This window comes from Leuciscus leuciscus, assembly GCF_965113295.1.
Source record: "Leuciscus leuciscus genome assembly, chromosome: 6".
Classification (NCBI taxonomy): Eukaryota; Metazoa; Chordata; class Actinopteri; order Cypriniformes; family Leuciscidae; genus Leuciscus; species Leuciscus leuciscus.
The window spans coordinates 339,899-366,255 of NC_138730.1; the positions used below are offsets into that span (position 1 = coordinate 339,899).

The window sequence follows — 26,357 nt, forward strand, 5'->3', positions numbered from 1 at the left end:
ACGGTAGACATTATAACTGAACTGAATGATTACTCTGTCAAATCAGAAAGAGGGGGGCATAGGCCATATCTGGCCACTGTTATACTGAACAAACAAGCACACACAATGGAAGTGGATTCAGGAGCGGCCTGCTCCTTGTTTAGTGAGATCCTTGTTTTGTTTTTTATCACTCATTGTGGCCCTCCTAACCCCCTGAAATTCATGCAAACAAAGGAATATTAAAGCAGTGGTCACAGGCAACCTTGGAGGTGAAAGGAAAAATATTTGTGGAGGTAATGTAAAAAGGAAGACGAAACACACACTGCCCTTGTTCGTCTTTCAGGGCCAGGGCACTAGTCTGTTGGGATGGGACTGGTTTGATGCCCTAGGAATTTCAGTGGAAGGAGTACACATTATACAGCTGCAGTCCATTGAGAAAATACTGACTGAATATTCAGAGGTTTTTCAGGACATTGGGGTTTGCCGGACTCCCCCGATCTCTATTGACATTGATTCCACAATTACTCAACGTATCTTCAAAGCCCGCCCTCATCACGATCCCTGATCACGACCCCTGATCACGACCCCTGATCACGACCCCAGATCACGACTGCAGATCACGACCCCTGATCACGACCCCTGATCGCGACCCTGATCGCGACTCCAGATCACGACCCCTGATCATCACCCCTGATCATGACCCCTGATCACGACTCCAGATCACGACCCCTGATCACGACCCCTGATCACGACCCCTGATCACGACCCCAGATCACGACCCCTGATCACGACTCCAGATCACGACCCCTGATCACGACCCCTGATCACTTCCCCTGATCACGACCCCAGATCACGACCCCAGATCTCGACCCCTGATCATGACCCCTGATCATGACCCCTGATCATGACCCCTGATCACGACTCCAGATCACGACTCCAGATCACGACCCCAGACCGCGACCCCTGATCGCGACTCCAGATCTCGACCCCTGATCATCACCCCTGATCATGACCCCTGATCACGACTCCAGATCACGACTCCAGATCACGACCCCAGATCGCGACCCCTGATCGCGACCCCTGATCACGACTCCAGATCGCGACACCAGATCACGACCCCAGATCACGACCCCAGATCACGACCCCAGATCACGACCCCTGATCATCACACCTGATCACGACTCCAGATCACAACCCCTGATCACGACCCCAGATCACGACCCCAGATCACGACCCCTGATCACGACCCCTGATCACGACCCCTGATCACGACTCCAGATCACGACCCCAGATCACGACCGCAGATCACGACCCCAGATCACGACCCCAGATCACGACTCCAGATCACGACCCCAGATCACGACCCCAGATCACGACTCCAGATCACGACCCCAGATCACGACCCCAGATCACGACCCCTGATCACCACACCTGATCACCACCCCTGATCACGACCCCTGATCACGACTCCAGATCACGACCCCAGATCACGACCCCTGATCACGACCCCTGATCACGACTCCAGATCACGACTCCAGATCACGACCGCAGATCACGACCCCAGATCACGACTCCAGATCACGACCTCAGATCACGACCCCAGATCACGACCCCAGATCACGACCCCAGATCACGACCCCTGTAATTCTAAAATGATATGATATTCTAAAATGATATGATATACTACGGAAATTAAGAAAAAATCCAAAAATGTTAGACAAAATGTTAGCCAAAAGATTTCTCTAACAAGCTAAACTTTTCCACGTTACAAGCTATTGGCTCAGTTCCCTCTCAAAGCAATACTAATAACACACTAAACACACTGAGAGCTGAATGATGGGAACGGTGGGTAATGTGTGTGGAATGCTTACAGGAGGGCTGATGCAGCAGTAGACAGGATGCAGTCAGCAGAGAGACGGCACACTAATGCCTCAAACCACACAACACATTACATCCACCTCAATACAGCCATTCAACACGCGTGCGTGAGCGCACACACACACACACACACACACACACACACACACACACACACACACACACGAGTCTAACTGTAATTATTTAAGCAATCCCACAGGAGCAAGAGTGCTGTTGGTCTGAATTTCATCACAGGTAATAACATGACTCATTTTCAGACCAACATTATGATTTATTTTACACAGTGATGAACAAAGTACACAAATCATGTGCTTGAGTTAAAGTACCGAGACTCTCAATCAACCGTCATTTTGTTTGTTTATTTATTGCAATTTGATTAATTTGCCCCATCATATGTATCAAAAAATTTGTCTATATCAGATAGAACAAAGATTAAAGAGTTTAGAGCTCTGGCATAATTTTGAACTATTTAAGTGCTGTCAAATAGCCAACAATAGTTATAAAGTAAGATTAGTGGGTGCAGACATTAAATGTATTGAACAGCAAGTACAAAACTCTCAAACTCCAGGTGTCAGTCACTGACTCCAAACAGTGCACATACTATAATAAGAAGTGTGTAATTGCAATCAGGAGTATGAAATATTGCACAGTTATTTGAAAGAGAATTAACTTAACCAAAGTCAAGGGCCAATTGCCCAACTAAAGTGAACACTAATCATCATAATGGTGACTGTGGCTGCACAATATTGGGGAAAAAGGTGACATTGTGATGTTGTTTTTTAGTGATATATATTGCTATATGTAAACAATTCACCAGATGACTAATATTAAATATAAATATGATATATGGTCACTAATATTAAATTGGTCCAAAATATCAAAGAGCGCTCCTGTTATAATCACTGAAGATGTAACTCATGTGAAAACCGATATAATCAATGAATCTGACTACACTGCACAAACAATCTCTCATTTACATGGTGTCTACGCTATATTGGTTATAATGAGAGGATTCATGAAAGTGCCATTTTGAGCAGATTTCATCTGTGTAGAGACTCATTTTAAACAAAACTTAAAAAAAAAAAAGACGGATATTTTTGCAACCAAATCTTCATTTTCAGTGTTTTTCTCCTGCACGTTTGTAAATAAAGTAAAAAAAAGAAAGAACCCCGGAGTTATTGATATGTATCAGACAGACCTCTCTTGTAGATTACTGTAGGAACTGTGCAAGTGTTTCTTTTTGTATCCAGCAGCAAAAAAAAATTTGCATGACATATTAAGGCGAGACACTACAGGTGAATAGGGTAAACTTTTAAAATAATAGATATCACCATGAAACTTCCTCAGTTGATTACTTACACAAGTATATAAAAAATGTATTACAAGTTTGTATGTTTAATTATGCAAATTAGGCATTATCTCATTAAATATGCAAGATTTTGCATATATTTTCGGTAGATAGATCTGAACATATGATAAAGCCAGGTGCAAAATTCTTTTTTCATTTTGTTTACACACAAGATTTTCGCCATTTTTTTTTTTATTAAAAGGTCACATAAATCAGGCCAGGAATGATTTATTAACAAATCCCTCTGAAAATATCTTCAGAATACTGCTAAGTGTATAACTGGAGAGTGTGGTGTACACATGTGCTACATAGATGTTTCTACTGGAGAACGACAAAAAACACATTTTGAGAAAACGGCAGTTAAAGAGTTAAATAGCTCTAAATGAGATTTCGTCGTTAGCTTTAAATCCCCCTTTGGACATTCACGATTGGTTACTGATAGAAAGGAAATGTCCATATTTGGGTTACATAGCGTTGTGCAGGAGACTCTGAGCTTTACAGCGACACCGGTCATGACAGACTTCAGTGAACAGACGGATCTCGGCGTGTCCCGTGGGAATGCTAACTTCCTGGTAAATTCGGGAGAAACTTACAGCCGCAAGTAAACAAAATGTAATAAAATAAACATCTTAATGTATATTTTCAATGTTTTCTTTATAGCAGCTTGAAAGAACACATACTGAAGGAGTAAACTAGCCCAACATCTCAAAACTGACCACTGCATGAAAATCGATGTTTTTGCCTGCCGTGTCTCGCCTTAAGAGCCTTACTCATCATCTCAGACGCACACACTCTGGTGTCGATGCTGAAACCCCGTACTACCTCAAACAGACTTCAACAACTTGTGTACACATACTCTGTGTTGTGGTCTTGCTGGGCTCAAACTAGCATCCAGCAGAGCACATAAGCGGGTCCACCAGCGCACCAGCATCCCATGATGCTCCACCAGCACACCTTATACTGGTGACCAGTGCTGGATGGTTCTGCAGGGCCTCACACCACTGCATCAGCGGAGAGTATGAGCATGAGTAGACGCTGCTGTACTTCACTGACAGGGCTGTGCTGGTCACATACTCTTGGGACTAAATAAGAGTATGTCAGGGCTCAAAACTCTGCTTTAATCTAGCGGAGAATGCAGCTTGATGGGCAACAATGAGCCCAGTCTATATGACCTTCAGTAAAACCTGTGGAAAGACCAGCTGATAACCAGCAGAGATCACTGCCCAATGAATGCCTAAGAGTAGCCTAATACCCATTCCTTCTCTGGAGTAACAGTAAAAGCAAGCATGCAGTCTCAGTAGTGGTCAGTGGGCGGAGCCTGTGGATCTACAGAGCTGTCAATCATCTCATTCACAGATGTAAGGCCAAACAGAGCCACTGCTGCCACCAGTAATCATAATTCCCTTCAGTGAAATAGAACCAGAGTTCAATAAAAGTTCAATAAATGTACAGTTTGAATACATTTAAATGTTGTCATCTTCCCGTACTGAAATAATGAATAAATAAGAGATCAAAATATATCTGTATAGTCCTGTGATGAACTGACATCCAGTGTTTGCTTGCCTACGGCCTGAGATGCTAGGAGGAAATATACAACCAAATTAATACAGGATTATTATGATCATAAATAATCTAAAATCAAGTGGTGTCTGGTATATGTATAAGATTAATGCCTATTTACTATGGCAATGATTAATAGAGTATGTCACCTTTAGCATCGCATTTAAATGTAAAAATAATATATTTCTGCCTCATATAGAATTATTATTATTACCAACATTTATTGGATTAAAATGCCAGTAGGAACAGCCGTGTGCACTGTGCTCTCTCTCTCTCTCTCTCTCTCTCTCTCTCTCTCTCTCTCTCTCTGTGTGTGTGTGTGTGTGTGTGTGTGTGTGTGTGTGTGTGTGTGTGTGTGTGTGTGTGTGTGTGTGTGTGTGTGTGTGTGTGTGTGTGTGTTTGTGTGTGTGTGTGTGTGTGTGTGTGTGTGTGTGTGTGTGTGTGTGTGTGTGTGTGTGTGACTGTGTGTGACTGTGTGTGTGTTCTGTTTGCATTCGTGTTTTATAAAATGACGCTCTCGTTCACTGATCCTCTGCTCACATGCTCTGAGAACAATAGCTTTGTAGGACTACATTATTTATATAATAATAATTATATCATTTATAATTATATAGATACATTATTTTGATAATTGGCCAAAAATAAATCTCTTAAATCTGATTCTGTTATATAGAGCTGAATGAAAAATAATATATTGATATATAGGTGAAAATATAGATTTTTAATATTATTTTAATATAGGCCTAAAAAGTTATTTACTTTAAATAAAAGTGTGGTTATTTTATTGGCTTGTATTTTTACAATACAGATTCAGTAAAATTATAAATTTAATTAAAAAGTCAAATAATAATACAATTATATATATTAAAAAAAAAAACGAATTTAAAATAAGATTTAAAAAAGTCATTTTCGGTTTCAGTTTTCGGCCAGGGTCATCCAGAATATTTGGTTTTGGCCAAAAATGTTTAATTTCGATGCATCCCTAATTATTATATTATATTATATTATACTATATTATACTATATTATATTATATTATATTATATTATATTATATTATATTATATTATATTATATTATATTATATTATAGTAGCGGTGGCTGTTTCAGTAAAGACAGGGCATGGGATCCTGGTGCAGTTTGACATGTATTATTAACAAAACAGTCAGAAAGTAGATCCAGGCAGAGCATCACAAGAAACCAGACAAAGAACAAAATAATCCAAACACAGGAGAATCCAGAAACTGAAACGTCCAACAAAGGACATGAGAAACACTTGGGCATATCAAGGGGAGATCGGCGAACAAGACACAACTGGGAACACTCATGAACTAATCAACAAGAAAAACTACAAGGGACTACAAACCATGGCACAGAACATTAGAGTCCACACAAGACAGGAATCATGACCATTATCAAAGAGGAAAGCTCAGAGAAACAGAAGTGGAAAAGGAAGGGTTATGATGAGGAGCTAGGCTCCGTGTTAAGAGGGTTTATCAGTGGGAAGGCCTGGAAACACATGATGCAGTTATTAGAGCGGTTGTAAGTGCACACACACCTGTGAAGGTGTGTGTGAAGGTGTGCTATGATCTCAGGATCCAGCTCTACTGTTTCTGTGAGCTGATGAAACTCACTGTAATGTGTAAAACATGTGCGCCGCTCACGGACCTTCTCTGAGGGAAACACAGCAATACTTCAGGTCTGGGGAAGTACTCTCCGAATTGCGTGAATTATTTGTATAAGAAGAATTTTTCTCAAAATGTATCTGCATAATTCACAACACATGTAAACGCACATGAACTTGTTCTTAACCTCATTCTAATGTTAATGAATCTGTAACATTCTAATGAGCAACAGTGAGTCAGAGGTCAGTGATTTGCATAAAACACGCCTGAACTCGTCATGAGCTGGGTTAGTTCTCTCTCTCTCTTTATCTTTATCTCTCTCTCTCTCTCTCTGGCCCTGCCTGTCTATCTTCTCACCTGTTCCTCGTTGCAGTTAGCGTTTGCCTCTTCTCTGTGACTCCTGTTCTCACTTTAGTCTCAGTCTTCTCTCTGCAGCTTTGTGGCCTTTACAAGGACTGTTACTACCACGAGAATTATGTCGTAATAACGAGATGTTATGTCGTTAAAACTACATATTTTCTTGGCCTTATAAGGACATGTGTAGTCATGTACAAAATATGCCTTTATCCACATAAAATTGATAGCCTATCATGTCTTTATCACACTTCTACATTCAAAAAGCTGAAGAAATAGCAGCCCTTAATCAGAGGCGAACACTGAATTAATTAAATTAATTAATTAATTAAATTAAATCTGATAAAGGCATGATATGCTATAAATTTTATGTGGATAAAGGCATATTTTGTAAATGACTACACATGTCCTTATAAGGCCAAGAAAATATGTAGTTTTAACGACACATCTCGTTATTACGAGAAAAAGATGTCGTTTTAACGACATAAGATCTTATTACGAGAAAATATGTTGTTTTGACTACATAAGATCTCATTATTACAACATAATTGAGGGGAAATAATATGTGGCAGCAATGCGTCACCGTAGTATTTTGACGACTTGATATTATTTCTTATTCAAAAGTAAGAATGGAATGGAAAGTTGACAAGCCATTAAAAAGTATTGACTTAAGAAACATATTTTTTCAAATATTTTCAATAAATCATGTTCCCATTCACTCCGGCGACGAATTTTAAAATGAAACTAAATTCTATTTATTATGTAAAAATTTTAGGCATTAACTAATTCCGGGCGTTCAGGGACCTGGATATTGGATAGGGGGCGTTGGCCCAAAAAAGGTTGAGAACCACTGATGTAAACGAATTCAACCAAGCGCTCTTTGGTGATGTGGATGATTACGTCACTGTTGATCATCTGTCCATCATCGTATAAAGCCCGCCCTGACTATTTCATTGGTCTGAACAGCTTTTGTTCCAGCATAATAGCTCCTCAACGGATCAAGTCCAGACCGAAAATCCCGACCTAAAACGTGTGGACGGGGCTAAATCCGGCTGGCATCCAGGCAAGCTATTAGGTGTTATAGTCTTATCACTTGCCTGTATTTTGTTCCATATTCATGAAGATTTACAAAAGGAGATGTTATGAAGAATATCATGTCAGTTACTTTTTCATACTGTAAATTAAAAGGTGAATATGAGTGTCTCTGTCAGCTCAATTGTCATGTCATTTTTTTTTTTTTTTTTTTTACTTATAATAATTGTTTGCAGATTAAGTTTGTCTGTAATGCAGCTGATTCATTTGTTAATTTTTTTCTATTGAAAGAGAACAGAATATTTAAACAATGCTTAGAGCATTTGTGTGAGATTTGAGTTGGACAGAAATCTGGAAACTTAAAGAGAACGACATGTTTAGTTGGCTCAAAGTTCATTAAAACAACCATTTCAAAAGCTGAAGTGATTTTCTTTTTTTATATTATAGCTTGAATATGTATAACTCAGTGTTTTAACTAATTGAAAAAGCTGAATAATCATTCCAAGCTTACTTATTAGTCGGCGAAATTATCGACGATTAGTCGATTAATCGTTATAATAATTGTTAGATGCAGCGGCGGTTTCTTCATTAGGGCGATCGGGCGACGCACCACCAAAGTGTGAAAGGGACTTTTTCATTCAACCACAGAGTTACGCTAGCAGTCACTCACTGTTGTTCTGCCTCTGGATATAGTCCAATCAGCGCCAAGTCACGTTCTGTGGAGTACCGCCTCTTTTTGGGCGATTTCACTATGGCCGAAAATCGCCCAGTGTTCCCATAGACGGGAGATCCATATAGTTATCTAAGTCAGTCACACCTCGACTTTATTCCAAATAACGCACATTTCATTCATAATATTATAAATACAGGCCTCTATATTTCCTGCACATTTTTGTTTTTCTGAATTGTCTGAATGGCTAATAAAAATAGGTAATACAAAACGATTACTTGGTCACCACCACCAAGGTGAATTGGTTTAGTCTTGACTTCTGGTCGTGACTCGTCGTGAGTGACAGTTGGTATGGGGGGGGATCAGGGGAAATCTGTTGGTTGTCGATGTCGAGGGCCAAATAAGAGATGGACAAGAAAGGTCAAAGCCATCAGGTGCCCAATTTAGAAACGAGCGAAAGATAAAGGTATGCAACTATGTTTTCTCTGTATGATTAACGTTACGGTATCCATGTCATGAATGAAGGGGCAATATTAATTGGTGGGTATAACTCTTATTTGTTAGCCTTTTTACTATGATTCTTGCTATGCTTAACAATAATTCAGTTTTAACTCAAACACGAGATCTAATTTCACCATAATATTGTGCTTTGCAACAAAACTGTTACAAGTTCAGTTATTACACTGCAAAAAATGCTTTTCTTACTTAGTATTTTTGTCTTGTTTCCAGTCCAAATATCAAACATTTCTTAAATAAAGATGTATAACGTTATTTTACTAAAGTAGTAAAATGACATAAGATATTAAGTCTTGTTTTCTGGGGAAATAAATAAAAATTGAGTTTTTGCTTAAAACAAGCAAAACATGATCTGCCAATGCGCTCGAAGGGGGTCTCGCCCAGGGTGTAATACACAAGTTAACGCGCCAAATCACGGGCGGCGCCATAACTGTACACAAATGCACTTAATTTCCGCCGGAAGTGGTTTGCGCAGCGTCTGCCGGTGTAAACACAGCGATTATTTGACCATTGTAGCCTAGGCCTATGTCTTTTTATTGTTGGTATCCGAACTACATCATAGGTAGGGGTGGGAATTGAATTCGCATGTTTAACTGAAAGAACGAGCAGAGAGAGAGACCCGGTCGCGCGCGCGCACTCTATCTCTTCGGAGCCAGGCGAAAGTGTAAACAAGACTCACCGTCTCCAAACTAAGCGCTGTCTTGCTCTCTCTCCCTCGCACATATTAATCAAAATAAAACGACATGATGGTAAAAGGTCGGAAGACCAAAGTTTCATATGGAGCATTTTTTTCCCCTGAATTACCGCTGGGTGTGAATTGTGCTAAAATACGTTGCCTTATCTAATCTGAAATGCGTTCCGCAGATTCAGCTGCCATAAAAATCACACTCTTAATAAACGTAAAAACCTATCCAGTGATGTAATGTTTTCTGTGTTGACACAAACCTTGTGGGATATCCATGTCCTAACTGCTGGGATAATCACACAATTCGCGAACTAATGACTCCTTTGAACCGATTCATTTTAATGAATAGTTAAAACCTGTCTATGTTTTTATTTATTTATTATTATTAACGAAGCAAATACAAACAAATCAGGTACAATGTAAAAGTCTTACTACGAACTAACAGTGCACACCCTAGAAAATAAAAAAGAACAGAAGAACATGGAGCATGTTATACTGGCATTTACATATTCAAAAGAAAATGAATTAAAAGGGCAATTATTCAATAAGATTGTTTATAAAAGAAGCCAGTTTCTCGGCATTCTTATTATTAATTATTAATGCTGTCTATGGTTAAAACAACTGATCTTTCCAACACTGAACTCACGAGACGTCTGAATCGATGTATAACTAATCGGTAACACTTTACAATAAGGTTCCATTTATTACATAAATTACATAAAAAGTACAGTTTTTTGCCGAAAAAGCATATGAATACTTTTTCCACACAGTGCTATCAGGAATCGATAAGAGAATCGTAAAAAAATGTAAACAATGGAGCGCATGGACATCTTCGTAGCTGGTTTGTGGTCGTAGCACTCTCTATCTAACCACTCGTTCAGGTGCTTTCTCGAGTGTTTGCAACCAACTACCGCACACGTCGTTCCCGAACCACTTTTCTTCATGTTGTAATTGTTATATCCTCTTTGTCACTGCGATATCAGTGCTTTGTCGGCACAACAGAGCTAGCTAGCAAAACAAACCAAGCCCGCCAGAACGGAAGTGGATTGCATCGATGGGAGGAGTTTAGGATGTAGAGCGGAAACGGCTCAAAAACCTGTGTATTCAATGTAGAACCGCCACTGCATAGACTTGCATTCAAAGATTTTTTTTTTTCGAACTGCAGGCACTGCAATGCATTCTCTATGTGTTCCGGGAGGGCTCGCACTAACGTGCTTTCATCATCATACGTAAACTTCACTTGTGCAGCGATTGGTGGAAACAAATATACCTCTAATAATATTTAGCCATAAGCTGAAGTGACATCCAATAATTTCCTCAGTGCATAACTTACATTTCACAGACATATTCTCCATCTGTAAATGTTAGAAAGTCAATATTTCCAGTTTGCTGTCATGAGTGGGCGAGCTTTCTGCAAGCTAAACTTCCGTGAACGAGCGCCGGCGCGTGCATGAGCGCCGAACAGACGGAGCGCAATAGAAGAGGAGCGCAATTATTCTGACTAAAATATACATTAGCACTAAATTATAAATATATTTAGCTAAAATATTTGTTGTTGAATATTTGTTGTTGTTGGTGAACATAAATGTGCTAGAGAATTTCAAACCTACATGTGTATTTTTATGATATTAGCTTTTTTTTGTTGTTGTTTTGTTTAGTAAATTTAACTACTTCTTTAAAAAGCATTATTTTGTTTTTAGATTGTAATGTTGCAATGTTAGAATGTAATGTGATTTGACCCCTTTTTTGGACAGACTGCAGATAGACAGCAAGGTTACACTATGTTTGTTTTTATAACCTTCAATATGAACATTGTTTGTAGGACAATATTGATCAGGATATTAAATATATATTTTTTTAATTAAATACAGTTATTTTTTTATTCAAATAGAAAAATAATAATTAAATATTCAGATTATACCATACATCGCTATTTAGCCCAAAAATTCAGATTTATTTGGCAATTGGCTATTTCCCAACCCTACCGGCTGAAGTTTTAGCTAAACTTTAGGCTAATGATAGCTACATTATTATCACTGTTAAATTGTTATTTAACAATTAGCCTACATTCAGTCCTGGATTAATAATTCAGTAATTCAGCTGCTGATGGCAATAGTTTAAATTATGACTAATATTGTTTAAATGTATTTCAAAGTCAAAATATTTCTGATTGATTTAGTTTACCCCTAAGCGTTAATTAATGCATTAACTATCAATCAGGGACTAACATGTTTAAGGCTGCTGTTATTCATGCATGAATCATTATGAGTCCTGTCGTAGTTTAGGATGGCTCTTCATTGGATTCATGATTAGTTCATATCTTCACTAATCATGAGTTCATGTTCAAGTAACTATAAATTCAGGTATTAGTACATGATTATCATACCCTGTTATTGTAAAGTGTTACCATTAAAATGATTATGAATGCTGGGGTGATTATTAAATTTAAATTCTAATATGTAAGAGTAATTATTGTAGTGCTTGTTCATTTTATATGGTTCTCAGTTCTTCTAAATGTTTTGATTCTGGCAGCAGGTCAAAGAAATGTTAAACACTGGCGCTGTGGAGAAGAGACGGGCCTGAGGAAGATCAGCAGTTCCAGTCAGGACGGGGTTTCTGAAGACCTACAGATGTTCATCTCCATCCACCAGCTGGAAGACCAGAATCTGGTTCAACAGACCGCTCCAGTTCAGGCCAGTCCATAACCTGAGATCTACAGCTCATGATTCATGATCCATGCCTGTGCAGGAGTGTGGAAACTCAGGCTGAGCGAGAGCACACACATGCAGACATGCTCCTTCAAACAGAACAGACCATGATCATTACAGTCACGCTGTAATATACTTGGAAAATTGTCACATTAAAAAAAAGAAAAGTATATGTGCCAGAATTATAATAACTGTACTTGTACTCAGTAATTAAAATATCGTATTGGTGCATTTCTTCATGTGCTGTGTGTTCTTGTGAACAATAAATATAACGTTGCAATCTGACAGAGATAGGAACCCAGCAACTACCTGAGTAATCATCAATTAAGTCATTTGATAATCATTGCATAACCCTTATACTCTTATTTGATGAATGTAAAGCCATTAGGAGCAATAACGTGCTCTGACGCTCCATAAACGTGTTAGCATAGCTAATGAAAGCATTACCCTTGATATAAATTAGGTCTTTTTTTTCCAGCTTACATGTGATCCTATTGAATGTGATGCTTATTTACTTTAACCTTCTCCTCCATAGCTTAGACACAACTCAAAGTGCTCCAACTATGCTTAGTAAATCACTCCACAAGCGTGAGTCGGACACGTGATCTGAATCGCACACACATTTAGCATAGCTAATGAAAATATTGCTCTTGAAAATAAATGAATGTGTCATTGAAGTTATAGCGCTAAATATGGAGAACGCCGTTTAAGAGCAGAAGTTTATATCACATGAACCGTTTTCATATCCATGCTAACAGTGTCTAAAACAGCAGTGACACACAATAGACCATCGCTGCTGCACAATTACACTCACAGTCCACAAATATACACCAGTCATTCATTCCAGTGAAGATATTTACAAGCTTATAGTGAATGAACATACATAAATATACAGACTGACTTACTGTCTGAGCTTCTGCCAATATCTCACTTGTACAGTACAAAATCATTTTGGGGGGAAAAAATGACTGTAATTCAAGAAAGGTTTTCCCCATGTTTCAAAAGGCTGTAGTCAGGCTTTATAATCACAGAGGTCACAAGTATAAGGTGGTTCGGGGGTTCGGGGTTACCCCGAGAACACGTTGATTTCAATGACCTACATATGCGCAAAGCTTTAGCATTAAGTTCTGCCAGGAAGACTTAATTGTTACGTCTCTCTACCTTTTCATCTATCCAATCACATTCCAACACTTGTGGTATAAAAGATCGGTACTTACTCATGTTTGAGTTCGCAGATGCTGACGCTTCAATTCACCACCATCCTCCCCACCTCCTCCACATTGAATCCTTCCCTCCATCCTCCTCACCACCACCACCAGGATGGTCCCTTCCATACCTCACGGGGGTCGGCCGCGCCCCTGCCTTGATCTTCAGGCAGGATATGCAGAGTCCGGACCCTCAGATTGCGAGCTACGGACGGGGCCTACGCCAAAGAACTTTATTGCTTGCTGGGTTGCTAATAAATGGATAATTGTCACAGTATTTACTCTCCCGAGTCTTTCTGGTAGAATATAGCTTTAAACCCGTGTCAGTGAGCAGTAGATTATTTGTCAACAGCTGATCTCTCCTCATCTCCATCACTCTTTCTCTTTCTTTATCTCTCAGTGTCCGTATCTTTCCCTATCTCTTCCCCTCCTAAAGCTGAGCTTTGAATGATCCTCTTTTCATTTCCATCCGTCAGTGTAGAAAGTACAATAGGGTCTTAGACAAGTTCATTTACTAAAGGCTACCAGGAAAGGTAACTAAGTTTATTAAATGAATTCACAATATGTACAAAATCGTTATTAATCGTATGCCAAATATGATAAAAACGGCTTTGTTAAGGTTTCTTGTTCTCCCACATTGACAGTTACTAAAATAATTGGATGTCACGTAAATTATATAGGCCTAATTCTAAATGCTGAAATTATTCAAAAGTTTATTAATTTGCCTGATTATTTTTGTTGGTCGTTTATCATTCTTAAAACAGTCACTTATGAACCCTTTATTATATACACCTGGGAAGACCCTGAGGTCTAGGCCTGGGTCACCTCAAAGCTGGCCATGGTTGTAGTGTGTTCCTGGTGAACAGATGTGAATAATGCACAATCTCTCCTGTAGCCGGTCAACAACGCTTTTGGTGAATTACCGTAATTATTCTAAAAATAATTGTTTACTGTAAATGCATGAAGGGATATTAGGCACAATTTCACCTGTAGTAAGTCGGTCTTACCAATAGGAACCTTCTACAAGCTTTGGAATTTATAATATAGTTACCCAAACTAATGTGAATAGATTCATGTCAGGCTTTCTTTAGACGTATATTTCACGTTTGTGTGATAACTTAAAGAATTCGTTGAGTTTCAGTTCATTTTTGAGTCTCGCAGAGACTGAGACAGCTGAAATCACACACTGTTTATTTTCTTATTTCACAAAAGCAGAAGGTTTTGTTGTTATTGTGAGCGTGCACAAATAAAAGTAGATAATGTATAGTCTATAATGACGTCTTGCACGTATCTGTATGGACAAAAATGACAGAGAATTGAGTCATGAGGGAAAAATCCAGCAGAATGTGCCGGTGCACTCGTCGTCCAGAGGGTTACAGAAAACGTAACCCATTTAGTTTCATATTTATGTTTAAATATTAGCCTATAATATCATTTTTCGTTTATGTGTTTCTAAGGTAGCTGTGGTCGGTTAAGCAGAATGTGATCTTATGTGTTATTCGTTCAGAAAGTGTTTACAAACTTTTCCTGTTAGTTACAAGAACTAGAGATCTTCAGAAGTTGAATCAAGAGTTGTAAGCACACAGTAGGAGTCATTTTCATAATGACTAATGATTTCAGGTCTTGAATATCATTGTATGGTTTGTGTAAAATGTAACAAGCGTTCTAGAACCCATTCAGCACTGACGGAGGAGTGACGCTCGGCCTCCACGAGATTAATGATTCTCACCAGTGTGCCAAAGCTAAACGCTCTCCTCCTTCACTCCTTCTCTCTCGCACTTGTTAGAACTGATTCGTACTAATGAAAGCCTTCAAATGAGCAGATTCTGGGGAGACACCATATGAGTGAGTACATCATCAGGCCTTTGAGGGTGTTAGCCCCGCTGTAACAGTCCGTCACTGATATGAACACGAGTGTCCAGCTAACAGAATGGACATGTTTGGCCTCCTGCACAGAGAAATGTGGTGCGTTTCCCTTCAGCCAATCGAACAGCAGCAGCTCAGCGGGGGTCACATTCTTCCCATAATCTGGCCAAACTGGCTGGACACTGCTGTTCTTTTCCAGGTCAGGAATTCCTCAGACTTACAGTATGAGGAGAGCCTGATACACCACTATACGATGAAACAACTATCACTGTGTGTGTTTACATGCAGCATTGTATTCCACTTACAATCGGTTTTAAAGTCCAATCTGAATGAAAAAGCTCCATGTGAAACACCTCAATCGGAGTAAAAATGCCCAAGCCGGTCTGAGAAAGGTGGATAAACCTTTTCTAATCCAATCGAGAGATCTTTTTTGTTTTTTCATTATGGATAAAAAGAAGTTTGACACTATCCACACTGATGAGAACGACATTTAGATGAATATGGAAATATGTGCTGCTCTTCTTCTCAATAACACAATAAACACATGTTCAGAAATCATCTGATCATAGAGATGTGGATATATGTTTACACCAGCTCTGAGATTCAGCACGTTTATTTATACAGTATAGCTTTAATGTCACAAATATCATAACTGTTATCTATAGGCCTATTGTAGGGAGACATTACAGTCAGAAAGACGTATGGTACAGAGAACTGTATGTCGGAGCGGGATCAGAGTGAACGTGGATTAGCCGTGAGGGAAACAGAGAAAACACAGAAAAAGGACTGCTGTCTTCCCTTTTTCTAGATAAAAATCAGACCCCAAAAGAAAGAAATTACATGAGAAAACTAGTTTGGTCTAATCCAGTAGACTTGCAGTACAGATCATTGATTAAGAATTCCATCACTTCCCGACCATCCTGAAATATGACATTAGCATAAAGCGATTCAACGTCCATTTTATTTTTCAGTATGGATTCTAAAATGACTTTGGCGTTATTATTTTGTGGCATGTTTGAACAGCAATCTGTATATAATCCAGATTGTAACCCTTTTTTATATATATTGTGTTATGGAAATGGTACTCAGAATGTATTTTTATTTTATGGAGCAGTACAGAGTCGCCATACTTCCCTCCTTAGATAATGAGTGCATCATGTGACCTTTATCGGTTAATTAACAAAGAGCAGTCGTTGGAGTGTTGTAATTGTCTGATGAAGAGTCTTGTGCTCGAACACCTGAGAGTGAGAGTCTGTCAATTCATTTCTATATTTCTGGAGCCGTTTTAAGTGATTTTGTCCGATGACCCACTGTGACAGTGATGTGCGTCTTCAGTTTTGTGTTAGCCCTGAGTCTGCAGTTATCGGTCTCAGTGTGCCGTTTACTGAGCCGCTGCCTTTCTGTAGACAGAATCATTCGATCACTCACAAAAGAATGTAAAGCCTTAGCCAAAACTGAGGATTAGGAAATGGGCCGGTATTAATTCACTCCCTTAAAACTGCTGAGGTTTGCAGGGTGGATCTAATCGCAGGTCGTTTATTAACACGAAAAGATTAAAAGAATTCAAAACAAGAGGAAGACAGTTGTGCAAGGACAGAAGCAAACACACAACCATTAAGATCAAGCACATTTAAGAAGATTTAGCTAATGTTATCACTACCGTAACGCAGAGATTTTCATTATTTGTAAAGTCCAGCTGTTAGCAAACATCATGTTAGTATTGCACAGAAGAGAGTAAAGTATGAGTATTTTAGCAGGGTCAAATACTGTCAGTGAGCTAAAACAACAGCGATCACATGACACATCACATCTCAACAGGTACGACTCTGACCTATCACAACAGGCTCTGAGCAAACCCTCCGGATCAGTGGAAGTGGGAGACAGGCAGTGAAACCCGACCCAAAACAAAGGGCGATCTGATGGACATCAACAGACGGCCTGCCAGAGACAGCCTGTTCTTCTCTGATGATGAATATGAGGCTGGTCCTCGGTGCATTGGGCCTGTGTAATGAGGGCTCAATGAACACTGCTCAGTGAACTGGCAGCTCACAACACAAACAGACCCTGCTTTGTGGAGGCCGAGATCCTCACCTCTCCGCCCAGGAAAGAGCCAGCACAGAGAAAGAACAGATCAGACGTCGACATATCACCTGTCCACAGCCGGACACACACTTCTGCTATAACACACATTTAGATGATATAATTGAATAGAAATTAAGAGACGTCCTCACAGTAAGACCCCTGAGATTTACAGTCAACAACCATTTTACTGCCCTAATGTGACGTACTACTGTGATATTCAATGGGAATGTAGGGCAAGACTTGATTGTCTATAAGGAATCATGCCGATTGTGAAAGTATACAGTATATTTGCAAACAGCAATTTACAAACTCGTAACATAATTCATATGATTTACAAATCCACAACCAAATTGACATTCACAAATGCAAAGCACAATTCATTTATACACAAGTGTGTTTGCACATTTCTGAATATTTCTACGTTTACCAATTGATAGTTGAATCTACGTTCAGAAAAAAGGTTTTAAGGCAGTTATTTATAACTTTTGCTGTAGTGTATCAGTGAGAAATATCAGTTCACGTTTCCAGACATTGCCCTTAATTGTAATAATGATGTTTGTGTCTGATCTGATCTCACCATCATCGAGTCCGTCTGTGATGTACATGAACAAACAGAAAAATGTTCCGACACAGGACATGGAAACTTCACAAACACATGTTAAATCATTGACTCTGAAGGAAGTCTAATCAAAAGAAACTGACTGAGAATCAAAGCACTAGTCAGTCGGGTCAGGAATAGTCATGATCAACACTGTCAACATCCAGCTATCCCACGCAATACCATTACATAAGGTCTGCATTTAACTTCTACAGCATACGCTTTACTCTGTGTTATTCAGCCTTGTGAAGTGTGTCGACACACACCCTCTTACTGAAAGTGCTCCATTATCAGCTCTGTGTCAGATTAATAACCACCTCTCTGTGATAAACTAGTCAACGGTTAGATAATCCGTTATTTATGAGGCCGTCACATTCTCCAGTGACAGGACACATGAACACATGGCTGCAACAAATCTCAGTGAACACATCAACCTGGAACGAGACTCCGACAAACTACAGCAGGAATTCACCAGAAACAACTTCATCAGCGTCTCTCGAGCAACAACTAAAGAAGCGAACGCAGACAGTGCTGAGCAATATCCTCCGACAGATCACCAGCGTCAGCCTCAGTGACTGCAGGATTGTGCAGTCCTCATCACGGCATCAGTCGCTCAGAGCTTCTGAACAGTCGAAGCAGAGACAGAAGATGCCCGTCCAGCACATTTATTTAGAAAAACAAGCTTTTCCACGGTTTCAAGCGTAATTTGACTGGGGAAATGCCGGCCCTGAAGAGCCATATGTAGTGCAGTGATTTGCACCTAGTGTTAACGCGATGGGTTTGGCAAACAGACAAGATTCTTTCCATTCTTCTTTAGGAATATCTTCCTGAAGATCGTTCTTCCATGCTGATTAGTAGGATAAAGAATTTATTTTGATCCTTCTAAAAAAGTATATATTTTAACCCTCTGGAGTCTGAGCGTTTTTTTGGGCCCTGGGGGTGTTCTGACATGCTCTGACATTTGTGCTTTTTTCAGTTGCTTATAAACATATTAATGGCAAAGGTGTAAATTCACTCTATATAGCACAAACAGGACTACAATAATATGTGAGCCACATGTATGTACATGTTTTCATTTTTGAGAGAATAATGTTTATGCGTGGTTATCGAAAAAACTAAAAATTAAAAATTTTGAAATAAGACCACAAAACACATACTAAATATGTGGCAATAAGACTTTTGACTTATGGATGTCGTCGCCTATAGTTTTTTCTTCAAAATTATGTGAAAATAGTCTTGCTTTATCGTTCACATAAAACCATACATTGATTTAAATTGATGTAAAACAGGTTTTGCTTGGAAAGCCAATATGCGAGGGGGCGTGAACGAGGAGTGGTTTACACCTTAGAATACACCCACTCTGCATAATTAGCCATTCACTCAGGTGTGACACTGACTGAGCCACAATGCAAAGACAAAATATATATTTAGAAGAAGACTTATATTGACCATTTAAGATTTTGCTTACATCTATCTTGTAAATATGTTTTGCTATTTTATTAAAATGGTTACAATTACAACAATAATTACAATTTCAACAATATTTCAAGTGTACTTTCTTTGTAAAAAAAAAATGATTATAGGCCCTACATTTTATCTATGTATTCATTAGTTTGAATATAACCAACATTGGAACAGCTAACATCTTAGTTGATGACTTTATTTTTGACAAAAATAGTATTTTATATATAGAAATGGCTAAACAAAAGCTTATTTGATGTGGCAGTATATTCTACAGTAAAAACTGTACCCAAATCTGGTCAACAAAATGTTGTCTTTCATATTTCGTCTGACTGTAACGTTGTTTTCATGAAATATTAGGGCATATTGTTAATTTGCAGTTTAATACGTTGCTTATACAAATAGCCTACATTTTATTTCAACATTCAGTCGATGTTTACTTATCTCAGTATAGCAATACAGTTTGCTAAAACATCATCATTCATTCACACACGCGATTTAAATTTAAACTGTCTTTGCCAGCTGTGGTAAACAGCGCGCATCTCTGCCGTTTATTCATTCATAAACAGAAACCCACGTGAAGAAATTCACGTGAGAAGGAAAAAACTTACTTGTATTCCTCAGCTCGCTCCTCGATATACCCGCACTTCTGAGGGACATTTTCCATTAGTATTATTCCTCACAGCGCTGCAAGACGGTGTAAACAAGTAATGATCTAAATAAACTTGTGTGTTTTCTCGAGCTGATGTGGGCGTTCACAGGATTGCCTCAGCCATTTGCGTTTGAATAGCGCGCGCTCTCCGTGGGCGGGGCCGATTATAACGTAATGAGATGAGATGAGCTCGACTGGAATCGCTCTCTTTTAATACAGATTTCACAAGATGAGAATAATTGTTTTTTTATATAAATGACTTCATTTAAAAGAAGAGAATTCAAGCTTCATGCCTGTCTGTCTGTATGTCTGTTTGACTGAGTATTCGCTGAGTTATTGTTAATTTTCGGACGCGTTTCAGAATGGACTTCACTGGCAGAGAGAAGGCAGAACTCGCTTCGTGTTTATTTTTCTTTATTTGGCCAAAAGCACAACACTTTGTTTTTATTGTGAGTATACACAAAAATAATACACATTTAACAGAATCGATTGATGTATGAAACTCCTATGGAAAATCAAAGTCAACAGAGTATTTATGAGTTTCTTTTACACTAATAAAAAAAAAGCGAGCTGGTATCGCCGGCGATACCGTAGACCTCAGGGGGTTAAAATAAGGGTAAATTGTGATTTTCTATGGTTGACAATGGTGGTTCCGAATAAGTTTTCACTTCAGGCCTTCCCTGCACACATAGGGCTGCACCCAGTGATGCCGGTAACGCGTTACTCTAATCTGACCACTTTTTTCAGTAACGAGTAATCTAACGCGTTACTATTTCCAAACCAGTAATCAGATTAAAGTTACTTATCCAAGTCACTGTGCGTTACTATTTTTGTCATTTTCCTTAGTAAAAATATTCTGTATATTTTTGCTTTCTTCTTGCGTCTCGGGGAGTGAAGTCACGTATGCGACAAGTCACGTTTTCAGCATGAGGACACGTCACGTGTAATACACACCACACAGCGACACAAACGTACACAACAATGGAGGGAGGAGAGAGATGCGCGTTTTCTAGCTGGAAATACAGTCACTATTTTGAGTTTGTGTCAGCTAAAGATGGCAGTATTAAGGTTCGTTGTACACTCTGTGCTGGTGGCGACAAAGTGCTATCTAGCTACAAAACACTACGCCAAATTTGAAGAAACATTTGGAGTCGCAGCACTGCACAGTCCAACAAGGCGGGCATACACTGTATGATGTCTGTGCGATTTCAGAAAGGTACCTACTCGCACTGAACGAGTAGATCGCATGCAACGTAAAGCCAAAGCTCAGGATTTATGTGCTCATACTATACCAGGGGTTTTCAAACTGGGGGCCGCCAGGGGGCGCCAGGGGCGCCGCAACAAGTTGGAAAAAAAATGTGTTAATATGAGTATTGTTATAAAATAACATTTTAATAATTTGTTGCATAGCCTATCTGAACATTATACTTTTAATGCTAATCTTTTAGAGATGAACTGATTGATCGGCTGGTGACCAGAATTGGCCGATTTTCACGTGATTTTCAGTCTGACATAATGCCGATTCAAATGCACTCGGCCGCCGCATGATTAACATCGCGCAACATCAGCATCACACGTGCACACAGAACACATGTAGGAAACCTTGTGAATTACGGCCGTTTCAGACCGCGAGCGGCGCGTGAGTAGCGCGAATTTTTTTCGCCGTGCATGTTCAGTGAGTGCATTCACACCGCGAGCAGGAGCAGCGCGTGAGCGTCAAGCAGGAGCGTCGCGTGCCGTGAGCAGTAGTGAAGTGGAGGGTTTCGGCGCCGAGTCTATTTTTGCTGCGCTGCTCACGCTCAATTAAAGTGAAAGCACACTTTTGATGGACAAAATAAATATGATTTCACACAAAAAGTACCAAAAATGCACATAATTTGCATGTATAGTGTGTTTTAACAAGAACTTCAGTAGGCTTCAAGAAAATGAAGACTCAAAAATATTTATAGAAAATGTACCCATTTAAACTTTTTATTAATCAGTTTGGATAAAAGTGGTGTTTTATAAAATATATATATATAGAAAATAAATATTTGTGTGTGCTGTAAAGTGGTTAGAAAAAATTAAATCAGAATCGGCTAAAATCTGTATTGCCAGGTCAAACTCAATGACAAATCGGAATTGGCCTTGAAAATTGTAATAGGTTCATCTCTATAATCTTTCTGATTGGCTGGTATCAAACACCATCACATAATCTGATGTTCACCTAGATGTTTTATTTTATTTATTTATACATTTGCCATAGTATTGTCGATGGGTTCAATAACACATCCTGCAAAAGGGGGGCCTTGGCCAGAACCTAGTGGTATTTGGGGGGCCTTGTCATGGAAAAGTTTGGGAACCCCTGTACTATACGGTCCGAACGTCGAGCTGCGACTGCTCACACTATACGTGTGAAATATGCGCGATAACCCGGGGTGCGCCTATAGACGATATCATGTATCCAGAGATATTGTCAAAACAAGCATCAGCTATCAATATCAAGATGATTTAGCATTTCCAATTTACGTATTAAATTATTATTAGTATTATTAGGGAAGGTCTACTTTTATTAATAAATTGATAGGCTATTATAATTAATTTGCCATGCAATAATTGCATAGCGCATCACCGCATAACCGACACACTGTGAGGATAATACAAGATAATAATAATAATAATAAGTTTTATTTATATAGCGCCTTTCCAGAGCTCAAGGACACTTTACAATAAACAAACAACAATAAAGGCAGTTGACAAAGACAGCAGACAGAACAACAGTAGGCAGTTGAGAGTGCAAGTACGGTAAGTGAGAATTGGGTAGATGGGGCGGCAACCAGCAGAATACAAACAGATATAACTTTGATAAATAAAAAAATAAAAAAATAAAAAAATAAAAAAGCGACCAAAATTTCTGACATGCCAGAAATTCATCCGACCATCCGATTGCCGGTCGGGAGAGGTTTATCGCCTCTCGTTTCCCCCTGTACACTGCACCAACACTGCGCAACGTACGACGAAGCTGAAAATCGGCCCGACCCTAAAAAGAGTCGCACGAGTCAGAATTCGGCTCAAAATTGGACAAAAAAAATTGCATAGTGTATGCCCGCCTTTATTTTTTATAAAAACATGTATTTTTTCAGGAAATAGTTTTTACGTTCAACTTAAAATGTCAGGAGATACATTGTTGACGTTACTGTTAAAAATGCACTTCCATAAAGTTAGTGTTGGCAAAACCGGCTGTCATATTTATGTTGAGGTGGCGAGGGTGTTGTCGGCATCTGCTGAATGTAACTAATAAAGTAACTTGTAATCTAACTTAGTTACTTTTAAAATCAAGTAATCTGTAAAGTAACTAAGTTACTTTTTAAAGGAGTAATCAGTAATCAGTAATCAGATTACTTTTTCAAACTGTGGCAACACTGGCTGCACCATTAATTCAGTTTAAATCGTGATAACGACTTCTGCTTCTGTCGATTCATTAAAATTAATCATTGCAATATTTGCCCCGGTGATGATTTGTCCTGAAAACATTGACTTTGTCTTACATTGGTAACAAGCCTCCACTAGCTTTCCTGTTTGCGGTTGCCAGATGTCAAGTGAAAAAATCCCCCAAAGTGAGCGTTTCACAAACATGATTCCTGACCATATTGTTTGCGATCATGGTTGGTGAATTAATTTGGTCTGTGGAGACCTCTGTGCTTCAATACAGAGCAGATATTTTACATCTTTTGGAATTATTGGAATTAATATTAGGACTTTGAGGTCTGTCTGTCTACGAATTTGCATTTGCATCTGAATCTGTGGTTTGTCTCATTTTCAACTGAAACGCTGTTGTATTATTACTTGATTGAATAGAAGCCTATAAATTTCTATGAAATACACAATATCTTCAGCGACAAAAGAAAAGTGATGTTCCTTCTCACCTACTGTTATACCTTGTATATCTGAACTGTTCTGAATTGCAAGAGGTTTAACTGCAAATTAAAATAATAAAGGAAACAAAGGACACCCTCGGCATGTGTCTTTATACCTGCCTAATGGTTATTTGTTATTACTTCTGGCTGTAAATCATTATAAAGCAACCTGACCCATTTAAGAAACCATCACCCAGTTTAAACCTTTCAAGCGTCTCAAGGAGGTTCCCTCTATTCCCAGTGTGACCTCATGCTAAATATAGTCACAGCGGCAGGAAGAACGGTAGAAAACTGCAACCATCTAGCCCATAGACTGTTAAAAAGATCCTCATCCTCCCACTGTAGAAAAATGAAGTCAAAATATACCAGAAACGGTCGTTGGATCGATTACGTCATTATTGATGTCTGGGGTCCCATTGAGCGCAGTTGTGCTCTGGTCAGTTTGGACAGTGCTGAGGCCAGTCAACCACAAGATACCACCCAAAACAACCTGCATACAGGGTTTCTCTGACTGATCATATCCAGGTGCTCAGTTACGTCAGATAGAGCATACCAAATATCTGCACAGAAACCACTGCTTTAACATCCCATAACGCTTGTGTTCTCCACGAGACACATGCCCACCACGGGTCCACAAATACACACAGGAATCTCAGTCGGATGCGCATAGATCCCGATATTTAACACTCAAATTACATTACCAATGACAAACAAATAAACATTACGTTAAACATTAGCTCTGAATGATTAGCACATGACAAATATAACAACAGCAGCATCATAAAAACAGAGAAACAAAGTAATAAAAAGTAGGAAAAACACTAACACAGCAATTTGTATGTTCGCAAACTATTAAGAAGATATAAGCAATCTTCTGCTGGTTGAAAATACAAATGTTAATATAACGTTTGATGAATTTGGTCTGCTTCGTTTCACTGAATCATGCCGAGGATATAATACACATTTTATCTGTCATTTTGAATCCTTCTTTTTTAAACTTCTTTTCCCAAATGGATTTTCAACAACTTTAACTCTCTGATTATTTGCCGACCATATTGTCAAAAGGTTAGTACATTCATAGTACATTCATTTTAAACCCTCTCACTAACTATAGAAATTCTATCTGTAGAAATCAATAGATGAACCCAATGATTCACTGATCAACCGTTCACGGGTTCATTTGCTCATATAATCTTTAAGCTAATGCAGTTGCTGTCGCAGTGGAGGAGCTTGGAGAAGCCGCTTCAGCTCTGAATCAGATACACTGGACTCAGATACTCTATACTGGACTCAGACATACTGGACTTAGATACACTGGACTCAGATACTCTATACTGGACTCAGATACACTGGACTCGGATACACTGGACTCGGATACACTGGACTCAGATACACTGGACTCAGATACACTGGACTCAGATATACTGGACTGAGATATACTGGACTCAGATACACTGGACTCAGATACACTGGACTCAGATACTCTATACTGGACTCGGATACACTGGACTCGGATACACTGGACTGAGATATACTGGACTCAGATACACTGGACTCAGATATACTGGACTCAGATACACTGGACTCAGATACACTGGACTGAGATATACTGGACTCAGATACACTGGACTCAGATACACTGGACTCAGATACACTGGACTCAGATATACTGGACTCAGATACTGTACTGGACTCAGATACACTGGACTCAGATATACTGGACTCAGATACACTGGACTCAGATATACTGGACTCGGATACACTGGACTCAGATACACAGGTCTAGCTGATATAAATGTTTGAGCGCTGTCACTGAAGCAGAAGCAGCGCTGTGTGTGTGTGTTTGTGTGTGTGTGTAGGTCTCATGTTTACCTGTGAAGACGGGCTGTCCCGGCAGCAGCACAGCTTCAGGAATCACTGTGGTGTAGAAATCCTCAGAGAAACCCGGCCGGCACACGCCCCAACCTCCGACCTCTCCGACCTCTCCGTCCAGAGACTGCAGAACACAACACACAAACACTCATCAGCACACAAACACTCATCAGCACACAAACACTCATCAGCACACAAACACTCATCAGGAGTATATTCCAGTGGACTGTTGCACAAAGCTGGTTTCAGTTGCTACCCAGCTAAGTTCGAGATTAGTTTGAGCAAACTGTTACCTACTCTCTGAACAGAACCTGCTCCGAAGCAGCTCATGATCCAGGGTTAGTTTACTTCAGTGGTGTTCAGTGTAGAAAT

General features: G+C 39.2%; 2 protein-coding genes across 2 annotated transcripts in view; one reads left to right on the plus strand and one right to left on the minus strand.

Annotated features, from left to right (window-relative positions):
* Nucleotides 1–26,357, minus strand: part of LOC309501926 (cadherin-2) — a 112,054-nt gene that overhangs the window by 84,052 nt on the left and 1,645 nt on the right. Inside the window, exon 2 of the mRNA XM_082174217.1 lies at nt 25,986–26,109. Within this exon, the coding sequence (XP_082030343.1) occupies nt 25,986–26,109 (124 nt within the window). The remainder of the gene's footprint in view (nt 1–25,985; nt 26,110–26,357) is intronic.
* Nucleotides 1–26,357, plus strand: part of LOC309501994 (uncharacterized protein) — a 206,986-nt gene that overhangs the window by 28,406 nt on the left and 152,223 nt on the right. The window lies entirely within an intron of this gene.